Source organism: Astyanax mexicanus, chromosome 3, assembly GCF_023375975.1.
Source record: "Astyanax mexicanus isolate ESR-SI-001 chromosome 3, AstMex3_surface, whole genome shotgun sequence".
Taxonomy (NCBI): Eukaryota; Metazoa; Chordata; class Actinopteri; order Characiformes; family Acestrorhamphidae; genus Astyanax; species Astyanax mexicanus.
The window spans coordinates 36,930,162-36,949,366 of NC_064410.1; the positions used below are offsets into that span (position 1 = coordinate 36,930,162).

Below are 19,205 nucleotides of genomic sequence, written 5' to 3' on the forward strand. Positions count from 1 at the left end.
CAAAAATGCTCTAAATGACAATATATTTATATGGAATTTGAGAGAACTGGTGTCCGTAGTTTATAGAATAAAACAACAATGTTCATGTTACTCAAACATAAACCTATAGATAGTTAAATCAGAGAAACTGATTCAGAGACTGAAGTGGTCTCTTTTTTTTTTCAGAAATGTATTCTATAGGTTGGCTCCCTAGTTAGTGCGCTATCATTTAGGGCCCTAGCTGCGGGATGAGCCGCGCCCACAGATTCGCGCCCTCGCCCCGCCCTCTCCCTGAGCAGGAGGGAGTACTTCCTGTAGGCCAGCATGCCCTGCGGAAGTTGAATTGTTGCAGTCGGAGGGTGAAAAAGCGGCGGAGAAACAAAAACCCGCAGAGAGAGAAACCCGGAGAGTGGGAGAGCGGGGCCGAGCACAGCGCGGCGGACACGCGGACAGCAGCCGGGGAGCGGGGGCAGAGCACAGCGCGGGGCCGGGCAGGGTCCGCGGCGCTTCAGCCTTAAGTGAAGCACCAGCGGGCGGCGGGGATGGAGACTTCAGCGGCCAAAGGCAGAGCGCAGGGGCGCCTGCTGGCGGCCACCAGCCTGGACGCGAAAGACGAGCTGGAGGAGGTGGGAACGAAGCGGCGCAGACCCCCTTTAACACTCACTACACACACACACATATATATGTATATACATATACTACACACACTCACAGTAAACAGCTTTTCTGCCAGTCAGCGCGAGAGCCTCAGCTAAAACAGCGAGCTAGCTTAACTAAACAACAAAACAGCAGCAGGAGCCTGAGAGACAGTCTGACACACAGCAGAACCTCTAAGTTTAAACACATCCCGATTTTATTAGTAGTTTATATTGATGTAAAATGGAACACAGTTCTGTCTCAAACACAGCTACAGCTTCACTGTTACACTGCTCTTACTTCTCAACTTTCTTAGTCAAAACAACAGCAGCACATAATCTATAATTAGTAGAAAACGTTATTAAATTTATACCATATTAATATGACCTGCCATGGAAATCTACATTTCTTAACCTTCCTGTCAAACAACAGTACTACAAGATACAACATAGGATAAAAACAGCTCTGATTGTACTACTCTTCATTTACCCATCAGCTAGTTGCCTTTTCGAATTATGACATATGTTCATTTTTAATTTTACCTACAGTTCCAGTCAAACGTTTGCACACACCTCTTCTCATTCAAGTTGTTTTCTCTCTTTTTGTTATAAATTTTGTTTTAGATTGTAAATTTAATATTGAAGCCATTAAAGCCATACAGGAGCACATGTTGATTTTGTATTTTGTAAAGAAAAACTGTTAAACAAACTAAAATATGTTTTATACATTAGATTCTTCTAAGTAGCCACTTCTATATTTCTCCAAAATATCTTGATATTAACGGTTCCCTCTCTGTATTGGTGATCAGAGTAAAATAAATGAGACTGAAGCAGCAGAAAATATAAGAATCTGAGACACATTGAGAGACACAACTTATGATATCTAAATGACATCTGTAAATCACCTTGTGGTGTGTTCCTAATAGGCAGTGGTTAGTACATATCAAACATCAAAAGATCAGTCTTTTTAATCTGCTTCTGGTAGATGTACTATGATATGGAAAGTGGGGACAGTGCATAGTTGTAGCATAATGTGAATTTAAAACGTCTAATGTAATATTGTGCATTCTGTGCTTTGACTATTGCACTTTCACACATTATGATGGCAATCCTGAAAATGTATATTATACAGCCTTAGTAAAAATATCACCACACCTATTCAATCTCAGTCAGATGAAAAACAGCAGCATTGTTATAGAAGCTGCTCAGGGATCTCTGAGTTCCTCATGAGACTAGGACTCAGTAAGCCCTGGCATGAAATTTAGGCAATATCCAAACTAATCTAGAGTTCAGCTCAGTTGCTGGGAATCTGCTTAAGCCAGACTGAAGATGAAGCTTAGCAAAGCTTGACTGGTTCTGCTGGACATGCCCAGTGATGTCATACAACAACAACATTGTTCCCTATTGACTGTCGCTAGCACTTCACAATACATAATTTTAGCATCATCACTGCAAAATGTGCAAGTGCAATAGTTAAACATAAATCCATTTTAATCGTACATGTAATGCTGCAGGTTGCTTGCTACAGAATATGCACTAGCATATAGCAGACTTCTAATTGTGAAAATGTAATAGTTTATTTATTTATATTTAGCAGAACAGCAAACTATCTTAATATATCTTATTCAATATTCTTCAGCCCTTATGTCCACTATTTACAGCTTTAGATTTAACTGCGTTATGATTAAACTGTGCAACCTAGTGAGATCTGGTGTGGGTGAATAATATGTACAATGGATAGTTAAGGATCAGAACACACGGTATACATTTTTTAAAAGTATTTTTTTGTTTACTGTTTTAATTTTACGTCACACTACAGTAGAAAATGGTTGCATTTGGTCTTATCATTGGCTTACGTGTAACAAATCAAGTATGTGTTAGTGTTTAGAGTATAAAAAATAGCCTTCTTTTAGCCTATAAATAACTGTATCGTAAACTGACCACCTGGGGTTCATAAATATCTAAATTATTGCATGTTTATATTGGAAACATAGTGAGCATGCAGTGAGCAGTGTAATGTGAAATAGCCCCTGCATTAGTCATTTTGTGAAGTTTTGTTGACATTGAACTTCTTATCTACTTGTTTACTAGTTTTGACATCATAATGTATGTGCTGTACATTATATAACATTTGTGTAAATATACTAAGTTAGTCGTTATATATACCTTTTGTTTGATGTGTGTTCATGTGAAGTGGCATAAAAACTCATTCTTGACTGTTACATGAGTTGTCGGCTATAATAGAAATAAGATTGGAACAGGTCTGGTGTAGAAGCTGTCTGTCAAATTGCCTAAGTTGCTATTTATTATATATGGATATAAATATGTTTTGTTTTGATGGCAAAGTAATACTAATGTAGGTATAGGAGTGACTGATATGGTCCTAAAATTATCTCACAAAGTATTTTTGTGCTATCAGCATTTTTGCGAACATGATAAAACACTACAAATATTTTATTAATTTAAAGAATACAATAATTCAACATAGTTTCAAACATTAATTAGAAACAAGAAGAAACTTTAAACATTTGTCTTTTTTAGAGCCAAAAAAAACTCAGAATATAAAGTTAAGTCTGGGTTTCGCCATATTTCAGTTTAATATGGGATTTTAAATTGAACATTGTGTATGGTTCAGAGGTTTGAGCCACAATGAGGGCCTCAACCTCTGAAGAGCTAAAGTGTAATTACAGACTACAGCTTGTGGCCATGTTCTGCTTCTTAACTTCATAGTTGTGGCCCTGCATATAGAAGCAGAGCGTCAGTAATATAATGCACCACACTGAGGGGAAAAAGCTCTGCATGGATTATATTTACATTTGTTGCCAGTGGTGGTGAAGGTGAATCTGAACTCTCAAACACACTTTGTGCTGATACAAGACTGTACTTCGAGAACACCTGCTAGTAATAACGTTTTGCACAGGAGGTTGGCTGGATATTTTTAAATAGATTTCTTTTAAATAATAATTATTATTGTTGTGCAATTCTGTTTGTTTTGTGTATAGCTTCTGCCACTTAATTTGTGTGTTTTGTGTGTTTCAGCGGTTGGAAAGATGTGTAGCAATCACCACATCCATTACCAACGGACTGTCCGAAAGAGAAGCCAATGATGCCCTCACTGCCCATGTGAGTTACACTATCTACTTGTTGTACGTTTTATTGTAATGTAATGTTGATTTAGACAAAATATAATACGGTAGCTGTTTTAAATTGAAAATGTTTGCCCGATTTTAGTAAGTAACAATTTAGCTGAAGGCTCATGTTTTTTGAAATAATACTTGTGGAGAAAAGTTGGTTGTGTTCCTATTTCACAATGGTGTATCTAAAGGGGATTTACAGGCTCTCTCGGCTGGAGTTCCACACTGTTTTAATGTGGTTAATTGTAAAAAGGTGTATTACATTTTATGTTGGTTGACAGTCAAATACGTCTTAAACAATAATCTACACATATGTGTCTGTAAAAAAAAACATTCATATATGATTTTAAATTCATTCTTAGCTTAAAAATAGAAGATTCATTAAAATATTCTTGAAAAATCCAGGTTTTGGCCGGTTGATTTTTGTATACAGAGGACAGATTAACTAACAGATCTTTAAAACTGATAGCAGGGCTGCACAATGTGTTGTTTCAGCATTATGTGCACATGCGCAATACAGGAGGTGCAATGCTTTTGAAATGGTAATTCTTAGAACTTTTAGTTGAGTAATGTGTTTGACTTATCTAAAAAAAATGTAGACCATGATATCTGGTTTGTGAAGCACAAAAGTTTACCCAATGGTTTTATTATTATATATTTTTAATTGTTCATCTAATTCCATTTTTTGAAGGAACTTTGTTGGAATGTTTTATTGACATTGTCTGTTTCTAAACAGCATGGATTGTTGGTCAGTCTGAACTTATCCTGGCAAGAACAGAGAATAGCAAGAATGTTGAGAAGTTATGTTATGATCATTATGGGTTATGTTTTGTAAGAGAGTCAAACAGCCAAAAAACATTTGCATAAAAAATTGATTTCTGAATTCTGAGAATTTTGGTCTAGATCTGAAATGGATTCTTACTTGATGTGTCAATAGTTATGTCCGAACCCTAGAGACTTGGCCCATGCTGCACTATTATAAAGCTGTTTGTTGACTTTGGGTGGGATGTTGAGGTTATTTGTTTGTTTAACATATATTTTTTTAATAAACATGTTCATTTTGTGTGTGTTTTCTGTGTAGGTATGTAAGGGTCCTCAACAGCATGAGGAAGTGTGCCTTGGCCTGTTCACACTGCTGCTCACAGAGCCTCCACAAGCACAGCGAGTAAGACAAACACACACACACACACACACACACACACAGTGATTCAGACTTAATCACACTGCATTCTGACCTTACTGACAGCACTGTGCCTGGTGGCGTCTATGACTGCAGAAGTCTCTGTAAGAAGAAAGATCCTCTGCCACATACTGAAAATACATAATGAAAGGGAGTGGTATATTGATCAAAATGTCCACTAGTGTGCTGCAGGCCCTAGACTATTATTTAAATTATGTCACAGTTTCATTATTGGTATTTGTCATCAACTACTGACACAATAATAGATTAACCACAACAACTAGGCAACAACACCATACCAGTAATTGGCTGGTAAGATTCCTGACACAGCATTTTTCTACCTGTGCTTAGGTACAGCTTTTATCCCCCTAAAAATGCAGCCAAGGTTTTATGAAAGCATTCGAACCTGGTTGTTCGGGCCACTTAGAGGAGGTGTTATTAGAGATGCAAAGAGTTACCTAATTCCATGCTAATTTGCTTGTACTTGTAATTACGATCAAGGCTTTGATGCCAACATTCGATAGCTTATGCCTAGTACCCACTGATACGCTTTACAAGAGAGGGATAAAATCTTCCTAAAGTCTGTGTGAAAAGAGTTTATTTCATGTAATTTTGGAGAATTTATTTTGTACATTCAAGAACTTTTTCTTTTGACACAGTGTAAGGTTTTGTGTGAAGTAAACAAAAATCGTCAGAAATGGAGTTCAAAATGGTATCTAAGCATTCCTAGGTGGGGTGATTTTAACCAAAGGGTAAACATATATAAATGCTTAAAATAAACACCCAGTGTTAACACAGTTGTGCTATTGCACACACAGCTTATCCAATCTCTATAGAGTGTTCTATGGGAATGAGGGTTCACCCTCTCATAGTACCTGTAGAATGCTTCTCATCTAAGCCCTTTTTAATGTTTGGGATCATTTTAGCATCGTTCATACTGTTGTTGTTGTTGTTGTTGTTGTTGTCATACTGTTTACTTAGTAAAATATTAACTAATGCATCTTCTGTGTTAACAGTGCTACAGAGACCTGACTCTAGTCAACAGAGATGGCATGAATGTGGTTCTGGTCAAGATCAACCAGATACTCATGGAGAAGTTCCTCAAACTCCAGGACGTGTGTCGCACACAGGTCAGCCTTGGTTTGCATAGGGAGTGTTCTTAGCAGCATATGTAAAATTGCAAGCTGCCTACTTTAGTCTGTTTGCACCTGGATGTTCTATATCTTACATACACTTTAAATGTATTCTTCAGTTAAAAAAAGCAATTGTTCTGCATAGAACCATGACAACTAAACTTTCAAGTGTTTAAAAATGTTTTTTGCTGCTGATGCACAAAAAGTTTTGTTTGCATTAAAGTTTTTTCTTTCTTTATTTATTTTAAATAAATAGATAAACTTCGTAAGCATATAATAAGCAACTTTTATCATCAGTGGATGATACTGAACTATATGTAATAATTTTCATGACTTAGTAAAAGCAATGATTTCAAAACTGTCAATTTGTGTTGTTCCACTATATGGACTAGGGTACAGTTTTTGGAATAAAATAAAATGTAATCAAATATAATAAATACAGAAATATATTTTTTTCTAAAACACCATTCTCTAAACTCTTTAAATGTTGTTACCCAACCATAGCAAGAGTTTCGATATAGAGTACTAATGCAAAAATAATAAAAAAATATATATATGTTTTTCTGTCTTCATGTACAGTTGGTGTGGTTGGTGAGAGAGCTGGTAAAAAGTGGTGTTATTGGAGCAGATGGAGTCCTCATGACCCTCATGAAGCAGATTGCTGGTATGTTGATGCCCGTAAACACTTTAGTCATACTTTTTAAATTTCTACTTACACTGGCAAAAAGATGACGATTGATGGTTTGTTTCTATGTTCTTTAGGTGGAGACATTACCAACAAAAACCTGTGGCTGGCTGAAAATGTGTTGGACATTTTAGTTGAACAAAGGTATTTGTAGAGTAATTAACACTTACTTTATTAAAGGTATTAATCTAATTCATCTCAACCAACCCACAGGAAAAAGCCTTGTATGCATGGGAATTTGCATTATTGTTGGGTGTTTACCAGATGTTAACACTGTTTAAGCATTGTATTGGCTGTTTCTTTATGCAGGGAGTGGGTCCTAAAGAGCGGTATGTTGGTGGCTATGTCTGTGTACACGTACCTGCGGCTCATAGTGGATCATGGAACCCAGAGCCTTTTAGCACTCCGCCAGAGAGAGGTGGACTTCTGCATCGGCCTCCTGAGAGAGAGGGTAAGATTGATTTTTGATATAAGAAACACCCAAAAAGCATAAAAAATGTTTGTTTTTGCTCAGAATTACATTAAGAGTGGCAATCCTTTTCAGTGAAGCTGAGCATTTACAGGGCTTAGGGACCTAAATTTAATCAACTTAAACTGAAACCATGGATGTTAATGAACATATTGAGGACATTTAAATAAAAAAGCAATTAAGTTAATGTGAGATATAAAAGTAAATATGGTAAATTTAACAATTTAAAAATTAAGTGATAAGAGAAAAAACTAAAACCCTAAATACCTTACAAATATATAAATAAATAAATATCCAAAATTACAAAGGAAGAATATAATTAGGGATTTTTTATAATTTAAAAATATAAATGACTTTTTTATTAACTTTAAGAATATTATAGTATACTATTATAATAGAATTATAAAATGAAAAATCAAAAGTAATAAGAAGTAAATTGGTGTGATCACTGTTAATTTCTGTCACTTCTCAGTTTATGGAGTGTTTTATCATCGGAAGAGATCTGGTCAGGCTGTTACAAAATGTTGCACGTATTCCTGAGATGGAACTACTGTGGAGAGACCTGCTGCACAATCCCCAGACCCTCAGCCCACAATTCACAGGTGTGTGTTTTTGAACTAGAAAAAGCATGATGAATAGTAGGGATATAACAAAAGTTGTGCGTGATTGTGCTGTGAACTAGTATGCTTTGTGTTTGCTTCAGACTATCAGAATAGCTTGTGTCTGAATCAGAACTTATTAAACCACAGTTTGGTTTGAATATTGTAGATGATAAAAGATTTGTGTAATGCTTACTTAATAAACTGACTTGTCTTTGCTGTATCGAAAAATGAGAAGTGTATAATCCCGTATCAAGTTATGAATTTTTGTCACAAAGCAGCTGCAGCTAATGCCAATGTAACAGAATGGGGAAGTCGTTATTGTATATTTGCAACTATAACGTATGTATATGTGTGAAATCTATTTGTAGGTTTGTTGCAGCTCCTCACCTCTCGTACATCCCGTAAATTCCTGGCCTGCCGCCTTACCCCTGATATGGAGACCAAGCTACTGTTCATGACCTCAAGGGTAAAAACTCCAGCTCCCACACACTCCACACACTCAGCTTGGCCTGCAAGAAGCTATGCAGCCCTGCTTAACACGAGAACACTTTCAGAACTGCTTCCTAAAACTGTGAAACATGCAGTTATTTTTACATGCCCTTTATCAATAATAGAGAGGGTATGTTCTTAGAAGAATGGCATGTACCACATGTTGCAGTTTAAACCAATAGTCAGTGTTTCATTTAAACACTAGTGTGCTGAAGTACATGGCATTAAACAGTCTGTGACATTGTCTAGTTATTTAAAGCTAATTGTCTTTGTCTCTCTCTCTGGCTGTAGGTTCGATTTGGGCAGCAAAAACGCTATCAAGACTGGTTCCAGAGGCAGTATCTGTCCACAGCTGAGAGCCAGTCTTTGCGCTGTGATCTCATACGCTACATTTGTGGTGTCGTCCACCCTTCCAATGAGGTCCTGAGCTCAGATATCCTGCCCCGCTGGGCCATCATTGGTTGGCTGCTCACCACCTGCACGGTAAACCTTTGTTAAAGCAGTAAATACAAAGTAGCAAGTAATATGGGTAAATGTGTTATTTAGCTAGAAACCATTCAGTATTTGATCTTATTGAAATACAATAGATCTTGCACAATAGAGTTGCATATGCATGCTTCATGTGAAACTGTTCTTCTGAATATTCATGATTAATAGCTGAAATACTGTTATTCTTCCCCACCCACTTCTTTGCCAAACTAAAACTAGGCCATTCATTCAAACTAGAGACCACTGCAAAATGAATGGGGAAAAAAAACATTAAATGAGACCTTTAACTATTGCATGTACACACTCCTAACTGAGATATAAAGAAATACAAGAATTTTATCAGATTTGTAACTGAAGTTAATGATCCAGAATGTCATGATGCTAATAATGCACTCCAAAAACTTGCACTGTTCTTCTTTTTCCCCTAGTCTAATGTTGCTGCATCAAATGCCAAACTGGCCCTGTTCTATGACTGGCTCTTCTTCAATCCAGAGAAGGACAGCATCATGAATATTGGTAAGGATATTGCAGAGGAGGCTTTTTTTTAATGTTACCAATTGTTACTAAATCAGTAATTTTATTTTATATTTTTTCTTTGTTTTTATAGAACCAGCCATTCTGGTGATGCACCACTCCATGAAGCCCCATCCAGCTATTACTGCCACACTGTTGGATTTCATGTGTCGAGTGAGTTATTGAAGATCATATTTAGAGGTTCTACAGTAGCATCAGTTTCGAGGAGCTTTAGTCAAGATAAACTTAGTGTCTTTTTTTATAGTAATGCATGGCTTTTAGTCTTGTTTGAATTGAGTGATGTATTGTGTTATGTTTTTTCTCCTGCATATATATATATATATATATATATATATATATATATATATATATATATATATATATATATATATATATATATATATATATATATATATATGTGCAGGAGAAAAAACATAACACAATACACAATATATATTGTGTATATATATTTTTTTCCCTCAGATAATCCCTCACTTTTTTCCACCGCTGGAGGGTCAAGTGCGCCAGGGTGTCTTTAACTCTCTGAATTTCATCATGGAGAAAAGGGTCCTGGCGTGAGTGTTTTTTCACGTTTTTCTCTTTTTTTCCTTTCCATCACACCCTGTTTCACATCTTCTACATTTCTCCTTCGTTTTCTATCTGTCTATGCATCTGTCTGTCTACTAGTGCATCTCAAAAAATCAGAATATCAATGAAAAATTATTTTATTTCAGTAATTTAGTTCAAAATGTGAAACTAATATAATATATAGATGTATTACACACAGAGTGATCTATTTTAAGTGTTTATTTATTTTATTGTTGATTATAATTGCTTACAGCCAATGAAAACCCAAAATCAGTTTTTTAGAATATTATATAAGACCAATTTGTACTTTTGGCAGTGTGGGCAGTGTGCCAAGTCCTGCTGGAAAATGAAATCCCCACCTCCATAAAAGTCATCCTAATCAATCTATCATGCTGACTTTTTTGTCTTCCTTTTTTCTCCCTCCTTCACTCTATATTTCAGTCATTTAGCTACCTTTCGAATTATTTTAGTTTTATATCATTCTCAGTCCCTTTATGTAAATGTCTTTGTTTTTCATCATATATGTTGATCTCTCTTTCTTTCTTTTCTCTAGTTGTTTTATTGCTGTCTCTTTGTTTCTGTCGATCAATCTGGTTATCTACCTTTGTTTCTAACCCTCGATCTGTCTTTCTGAATCTTTGTTTCTCTTTGTACTTGTTCTCAACATCCCTTTTTAATAGTGCCATTAATGTTCCTGTCTCTGTTTTTCAGACACTTGGCTCCACTGTTTGATAACCCTAAGCTGGACCGTGAGCTTCGCTCCATGCTAAGAGAACGTTTCCCAGAGTTCTGCAGTTCACCCTCGCCACCCACAGAAGGTCTGCACTAAAATCACCTACACCCATTCACTTACCACTTTTCTTAACATTCCCAGCAATGTTTGAGTTGTGGAAATGTGTCTTGTCTCGCTGTGTCCTGTTTCTTTCTTTTTTTAACTTTTCTCCCTCACTTTAGTGAAAATGGAAGAGTCCGTTCCCTTAGAGATGGACAATCACATACTGGATAAAGAGGACAATTGCTATGACAACACGGACGCTACCTTTAGTGATGATGAGGAGGAGGTGAATAATAAAGGTAAGATATATGTAAAAATACAATATATGTATTTATTGCATTATTGTTTATTCAGAAATCAAGGAACTGTGTGGAATGATGCACTGGAACAGTAATGGTGGTGCTTCTCAACATGCTGCTTTCTTTCTGTGCTCTTCTTTCATTCTGTGAGGCCAGTTCTAATAATGCTTTTTTTGTGTCCCAAGGTAAAAAACGTGAGTTCAGGTTCCAGCAGATAAAGGAGACATATATAGACGAGCCAGCTGACATCACGCCGTATGTGGACCAACTAGATGAGACGCTGAAGGAGAAAGTGTTACAGTTACAGAAGGGCAGGTGAGGCAGCTAAAGTGACTTAAGTGTCGGCTTCTTAACTCTAGATCTCTTGTCAAAAAAATAAGTTGAAAATATTTAGATTTTTTTTGTTCCTTGGATGTTTTCTCAAAATCAGTTTTTTTTTGTTTTTATTGCTGTTGCATTTGTATAGCAGATATAATCTAGTTTTACTGTAATACAAGTTTCAGTATAGACAAATGAACAACAGAAATAGGATACATTAGATGTTTAAAAAAAATTCCAAAGAGGAGAGGATGTTTGTCAAAGCTTTTCAAATGTCAAATATTGAACCAAAGTTAGTTTCTTAAGGTAAGGGGGAACTATTTGGGAAGTAGATTTAGTAATAAATGGCTTGTAAAAAGACCAAAGGAGTAAGATATACTTCTTTGCTATAGAAAACAAACAGTGAAAACCTGTCTTAGCCGAGTCAAATGTGCCATTAAGCTAACCATCTAACAAATATAGGAAAAGACACACATTAAACTGCTGCAAATGCTGTGTTGTATTTTAGCACTTTCCTGATTTAGTGATTTCCTTTTGTTTTTTTATCTTACGCAAAACTTTAACCATCCTTAGTGGAATATGTTTTTAATTCTAAAGCATACAGTTGGTCACATTTAATCTACAGAACAGTAATCATGATCGGTATTTTAATATAAAATTATAAGGTATCATAGCAAATAATTCACCTCACTGACAACTGTTGCTTTTCCTCAGTGATACAGAAACACAATGCGAGGTCATGCAGGAAATAGTGGACCTTATTTTAGAGGTGAGTACAATTACAATTACCAGCTTGCATTTTTTTGTCTATAATGAGGATTAGAATTCTGTTACAATGAGTTTATTCAGGTACTATTTGTGTTATTTACAACAAATAATACACATTTAAAATGGCAAAAAGTTTTAAGATCTTATTTTTAGTAGATTAATAAGTGAATCTTTTAATTTGTATTTTTGTAAAGCATTATATTTGATTCAGAATCATTAAACTTTTGTAATTTTACATTTTCTTTCTCTCTGACCCTTTCAGGAGGACTTTGAATCAGAGCAGATGTCTGCATTGGCCTCCTGTCTGGCTGAGCTGTTCAAAAGCCACTTCAGAGGGGATGTACTACCTGAGGAAATCACTGAAGAGTAAGTGTGTGTGTGCGTGCCTGATTTGTATACTGCTGTCTATGCCTTGAGTTTTATCCTAAACAGGTTCTTGATATAATTGTTTTTTATTGTTGATTTACTTATAACAGTATTTGTTCTCTCTCCCTCTCTCTCTCTCCCTCTCTCTCTCTCTCTCTCTCTCTCTCTCTCTCTCTCTCTCTCTCTCCCTCTCTCTCTCTCACGCACTGTAGGTCCCTGGAGGAGTCAGTGTGTAAACCCGTGTGTCTGATCTTCAGGAACCTGTGTCAGATGCAGGAAGACAACAGTGGCTTCTCTGTGCTGCTGGACATGCTTGCTGAGCTGTACCAGAAACAGCCCAAAATTGGCTATCACCTTCTGTACTACCTCAAAGCCAGGTGGGGGCGATGATCAGATCTGCACTTAAGAACTTGTGAAATGTGGTTAAAGGAATTTTTCTGCACTTTTTAAGCTAATCTCTATCTGTTGTCAGCGTCGTTCCACTAAAGGGTGTGACAGATGGAGGGAACCTGACCTCTTGCACTTTCGCAAGCAAATGATTCTGTCTCCTGCAAATGTGATGCACAACACGTCTGAATTGAATTTGACACTCACTTATTGAGCCAGATCCCGCATTTGACAGCATTTGTTCAATGGAATCGGGCTGCACAGTATTTGATAAGAAGTAACATTGATATTTTGTTCAGTAATAGATTCAGATACAGTAATTTCAAGAGACATTAATTGAAAAGATTTAACCAGCAGTCAATAATTCAACTAATAAAACCCTGTATGTCTCACAGATTGGAGTATAATAAATTATCCTGTGGATATATCTGGTATATAGGGAATGGAAAATGAGAACAATACAGATTTCTTTTTGAATCCGGCAAGTTGTACGATTACATGTACAGTATAAACTAGCTTATGTTACAAAAGAGTTGATTTTGAGGTTTATCTCTTTTGAATTATTTCTTTGACTCGTTTTAGGGTGTTTTTACCAAATCAGCTGTCGGTCATACAGTTATCGGTTCTGACTGTAATATTTTTTTTTTTTAGTACAACTTTTAAAATGTTCAGTGTCATACTAGGTTATTAACCTTGCATTTGTTAAGAGCTGGTGGGAGCATTCAGAAAACGTTGTAGGTAAATTTTACGTACCATTGCCCCCTTCAGTTTCAAAATGGCAATTACACCACTGGCACTGTTGATTACTGCACTCATTAAAAAAAGGAAAGAAAAGAATAGATAAAAAATCTAAACTTCTAAACTACAAAAATACCAGCCTACCTGGATTCCAAAGCAGGTACAAGTTTTTTTTGGATCAGCTAGACATAAGAAATTACAGTTGTGAAGCTGTAATACAGTTGTGAAGCTCTACATTCACATGATCATGCTGAATAACTAAACACTTTTTCCCCCAAAATCTAACTCTGTTCATGCAGCAGATGTGATTCCTGTTTTTGTTTAAGTAACTAAAAAATATATATATATATATATATATATATATTGTTTCTTTACAATAACGAGAATATTGCCTAATAAGTGCAGCAGCGAGACAAAACAACAAAGCAAACCTGCATAAACAAGTCAATCCATTCCAGGAACAAACCAATTTACATTAGGGACAGATACAAATCAGTTCAAATGATCTGAGAAAGAAATTGTAGTTGTCATTGTAACTAATTGAATCTTAATAATGTGAATATAGCTTTACTGATAGAATTCTGAGATTACTGAATGAATTCTACTACAAATGTTATTCCAGACAACTTGTTAAAGTAAACAGAATCTAAATGCAAGTGGTACAGCTAATCAATGTACACTACATTTGCAACATCCTGAGATAAGTAAAAAAAAAAATTAATAATAATAATAAAAATACTGAAGCTGTAATGTTAAATCTCTCTTTCTCTCTTACTCCTGCAGTAAAGCGGCGGTGGGGAAGATGAGTCTGTATGAGTCGTTTGCTCAGGCCACAGCACTGGGTGACCTGCATACCTGCCTCATGATGGACATGAAAGCCTGCCAGGAGGACGATGTGAGGCTGCTATGTTACCTCACCCCCTCCATCTACTCAGAGGTATACATACACACGCTCACAAAATTGCTAATGCACCTGACACCGTGCCGCTGTTACCTGCAACACAAGCACAGAGTATTACAGAACGTTGCATCAACATTTCATACACTGTAGTTCTACTCTGACAGATAGGAATTCTTTTCTTTCTGTTTTATTCCAGTTCCCAGATGAGACCCTGCGGAGTGGGGAACTTCTTAATATGATTGTTGCTGTAATTGATTCCACGCAGGTTTGTTTGGTTTTGTTTTTACATTGATAATTAGCTATAGGAATGTGATTAAATGATTTGTGTATACATTTTACTGAAACCACACGCTCATCTGTGATTCCTCTTTCTTACCCACAGCTTCAGGAACTGATGTGTCATGTTATGATGGGGAATCTGGTAATGTTCCGCAAAGACTCTGTACTCAACATTCTCAGTAAGTGCATGTCGATGAAGTTTCTGCTGTTACTGTACTGATGTTGCTTTAATTAGTATTAATATTGACTAAAATATTGATTATTTTGTCTTATGTAGTTTTAAGAAGCACTTTAACAGTAATAGAAACTAACATACATAATAGATTTCAGAATACATTGTTGGAATCAGATGAGCTAGGGGGACCTTTACAAAAAATATACATATAAAAAAATATATTTAAAAAGGGATTTTTAACAAGTAATGTTGGCATCTCAGTTTTTGTAGGTTTGACTTTGAACCCCGACTGATCATGGTCAGGTGTTACATTTGCTCATTTGTTTCTCTCCTCACAGTTCAGTCACTGGATTGGGAGACATTTGAGCAGTATAGCACATGGCAGCTGTTCCTAGCCCATAGCATCCCACTGGAAACCATTATACCCATTTTACAGCACCTCAAATACAAAGGTGAGTTGTGCGCTTTCCTCAACATACCATACCACAGCATATTCTGCCTCAATGCCCTGATTAAGCATTAAATGTATTATGTTTAGTTACATTAAACATTGGTCAAACATAAGCATGCACAATTATTACCCTATTAAGTTACACTGCCTAGTGTTGATTATCAGTAGCATAAAGGTTGAGTGAGATTGAGTGAGTTCTATTTAATTTAAAAGCTAATTGTCTAAATGTCCTAATTACTTTTTGCAGAGCATCCAGAAGCCCTCTCCTGCTTGCTGCTGCAACTTCGCAGAGAGAGGTATATCTTAGACTTTATATTATATATTATGTATTTGCTTGAGACTAATGATGTGAGTTGGGTAATAAACTTGTTTTATGTGCAGTCCCACTGAAGAAATGGTAAAGATGGTTCTAAGTCGACCGTGTCACCAAGAAGACCAGTTTACCACCAGCATCCTGCGGCATTGGGCAGCCAAACATGATGACCAGCTGGGGGAGCACATAAAGGCCCTGCTAATCAAGAACAACAACATGCCTCGCAAGCGGCAGAGGTAGGGGTGTAGACTGTTGATTATTTTAGATGTGTCGCAATAATTACATTATTTTCTTATTGCACTATACATACAATACATGGATATGATTTAAATCATATTTGATGACCCTTGTTTGTCCCTTTAGTTTTTATGTATCAAGAAAAGCCCTGTAACATGGCAGATCCAGTATACTAACTTGGTTGTAAATCAGTGTATTTATTTTATTTTTATTGTTTTATTTATTAAGAATCTTTAAACATATTCCAGTTCCAGTGTTTAAATATTCTTAATAGTTTAAAGCTCTTTAAATTTATTATTGTATATTTAAATGTAATGTATATTCTACTATAGTATTATTATATCAGTGCCATAAAATTATCTTTAAATAACAATAATTTTTTTGTATTTCTAGGACATTATACTATTATAAAATTATGTAGTTATTGTGACAGGTCTCTCATATTGATGATGATTAATTGTGATTGTTTGATTAGTACTGAATCTGTTGTTGCTGCTGCTTTTTTTGCATGCCAATAAATTGCAATACATTTCTTTTAATATTGATATATTTTTTGGGGGTGATATATTTTTTCTGCAGCTTACGGAGCTCCAGCAGCAAATTGGCTCAGCTGACACTAGAGCAGATGCTGGAGCATTTGGACTGTCTGAGACTCAGTCTGAGCAACACCAAGAATAACTGTACGTCTAGCACATTCACAAAATCTGCTTTTACATTCTGTTTGAGTTGGATGTATAGTGACATGTATGTGTGTGTTTGTGTGTATAAAGTCTTTACCCAGACGCCCATCCTGCAGGCTCTGCAGCATGTCCAGGCCAGCTGTGACGAAGCCCATAAGATGAGGTGAGCTTTTTTTTCCTCCACTGAGCAATATTTACAGCAGTATGTGTTTTTAATAGTAAAATTCAAATAATGTTCAAGACACGGTGTGTCCGTCGCCCTGCTTGGCAGGTTCAGCGATCTGTTCTCCTTGGCTGAAGAGTATGAGGACTCCTCAAAGCCTCCAAAATCCAGACGTAAAGCTCCAGCCACTTCCCCCCGATCCAGAAAGGGTGCCGCTCCTCCGGCCAATGAGGATGACAGCGCCTCATCTAGCGCCTCGGTGAGTTATTGTCTCATTATGCCTTTGTCATTACATAATACCCTGCTTATGGGCATCTACGTTCTGAAGTTCAGCACTGAATTGTCAGTGAAGTCATTAGTCTGGACATATCTGGGGCTTAGGTGTTATTTAGTTTAGCAGTGGAGCGATATCACTAATATTGCTGACTGTCTATTAGTCTTTTAGTCCTTTTTTCTTTAATACAAGCATATACATTTTAATTTACATATTTTATCTAGTTTTTTTTTTCTTTTCAAAGGATATGTTGCAGTATGTAGACAAGTATTTACAAATTAGGGTTCTCTGGAGCAGATGAACATAAACCTAATGTCCTCTGGCTTAATGCCAGGCATGAGCTATAAACCCCCAATCATTAAGCTGTGGAGCAGAGGAACAGTGAGGTGGGTAGGGCTGCAACTGATTATTTTGGTAGTCGACTAATCTGATGATTATTTTTTCGATTAGTTTATTAGTCGACTGCCATGTTTTCAATCTCTAAAAATGATAGAAAACAGCTGAACATGAGATTTTAAAGGCATATAAATATCTTGATGTTGTTTAAATGTGGAAAGTACTAATATTTAGTTATTAAATATGTAATATGTTGTGTTTGGGCACTTTTGAAAACAAACTAAGTGTAAAAAAAGTGTAAAGAGTGTAAACTGTGAGTGAGCCATTTACCCATCTCCCATTGCGCTTCTGTCCCACACTTTGTGTAGTGTTATACTGTTACAATTTCTTTTCAACAATTAGTCGACAATTACATTTGTAGTAGACATATTTAAATAATCAGCATTGTCAATTAAAGTGACTAATCGTTGCAGCTATAGATGTGGGGCAATTATTATTAAAAATCCTGACCTTGTTAACACTCTTGTTGCTGAATACAAAAAAATCCTCACAGGGCTCTCAGATCTAATAAAGAGTCCATACAGTGTACATTACCTCGAACTGACTATTATGAGAGAGCATTCAGAAAAAAAATTATTACATTTCTTCTCTCTATCTCTTTCAGGAAGAAGAAGACTCTAAACCCAAAGCCCCCAAAAGGAAAAGGAAATGCTCATCTGCAGTGGGCTCCGACAGTGACTGAGAGGAAACCAGCCATCTCTGCAAGCCCCACCCACAGCACCCCCACATTCACGCCATTCTTCTGTCGTGATGTCAATGGAGAATGAACCACCAGCCAATCATCTGCTCCAACCACTCAGGGCATCTTGCCCTTTCATAAAAGGAGGGACGCTCTCTCTTTCTGGGACTCGAATGCCGTTGGCTGGAGCCGGGAGACAAACCCTTTTTTTCCTCTCCGCAGCACAAGTCTCATTGGCTGATTTGGGCTTGGGGTAAGGTTGGGTTTGAGGGTCTCTGGGATGTGCTGCACTTCGGAACTGAGACTGGCATGGACTGATAGAACCACAACAATACAGACAGCCCTGCGGAAAGAATCGTACCCAGGAGCTACACTTAATGTTGCTGTACTTATTGATGCCCCTTCTACGATTCAGCACTCTCATGATGTGTGTGTGAATGGAATAGCAAAAGCCCCCAAATGTAGATAATGAAAGTAAAATCCCTGCTACATGAGGTCGAGCAAAGGGATGATTTTACAGTATTGACCGCGGATGTTGTGTTGGAAAAACAGCAACTTTAAAAGTACTCCAAGTCCACAAAGACGTATTTTATTATTTGATGATGAACAGTCATTCGCTTTGTCTCTTAGAAATCCCTTTTTGTCCTGATTGGATGTGGTGACCCACTGGAGGTGGGACCTGGGATTTTGCAGGGAGGAAGACACTCCTCAGTGAATTTTTACCATGTTTGCACTGCACACAGATGCAGAAATTGGACTGTATAAATGGAAGACTTCTGACATGTTGACAGACTTTTTAAGAAAATTGCTTTCTACTGACCTATTTTCGTAAAAAAAGATCATAACTATGTTAAAGGATTATGATATTAATAAAAAGGCGGGGAAAATTTTTTTGGTTTCACATTCTCAAGTTCATCTGGAATTATTGTACTACCACCCAGTTTGGATGCTACACAGGTTTTGTAACATTTCAGATACCCATAGAAGTTCTTCATTGCCTGCTATTAAATGTATTGGACCCAAGGGTTTTTTTAACAATTTGGATGTCCGAAGGGAAAAAACCCTAAACCTAAAAGCTAAAAGGTTTCTTTGAATTTTATTTAAACAAGT

General features: G+C 36.6%; 1 protein-coding gene across 2 annotated transcripts; it reads left to right on the plus strand.

The window, feature by feature from the left end:
• The first annotated feature begins 302 nt into the window (after positions 1–302).
• ints3 (integrator complex subunit 3) lies at positions 303–18,985 on the plus strand. Of its 2 annotated transcripts, none has more exons than XM_022683102.2 (29): positions 303–605; positions 3,654–3,737; positions 4,830–4,913; positions 5,945–6,058; positions 6,641–6,725; positions 6,824–6,890; positions 7,056–7,197; positions 7,688–7,817; positions 8,186–8,283; positions 8,598–8,789; positions 9,224–9,311; positions 9,403–9,482; positions 9,792–9,883; positions 10,608–10,714; positions 10,851–10,970; positions 11,156–11,285; positions 12,003–12,057; positions 12,319–12,422; positions 12,635–12,799; positions 14,331–14,484; positions 14,645–14,713; positions 14,831–14,906; positions 15,241–15,354; positions 15,601–15,649; positions 15,735–15,902; positions 16,483–16,583; positions 16,674–16,746; positions 16,825–17,005; positions 18,021–18,985. In XM_022683102.2, exons 1-29 carry the CDS (start codon positions 522–524, stop codon positions 18,096–18,098), a joined length of 3,084 nt encoding a protein of 1,027 aa, XP_022538823.1. In that variant the 5' UTR covers positions 303–521; the 3' UTR covers positions 18,099–18,985. The 2 variants fall into 2 exon arrangements, with proteins under 2 accessions (XP_022538823.1, XP_022538824.1); XM_022683103.2 differs by having other exon boundaries at positions 304–605; positions 16,855–17,005.
• The last annotated feature ends 220 nt before the right edge of the window (positions 18,986–19,205 follow it).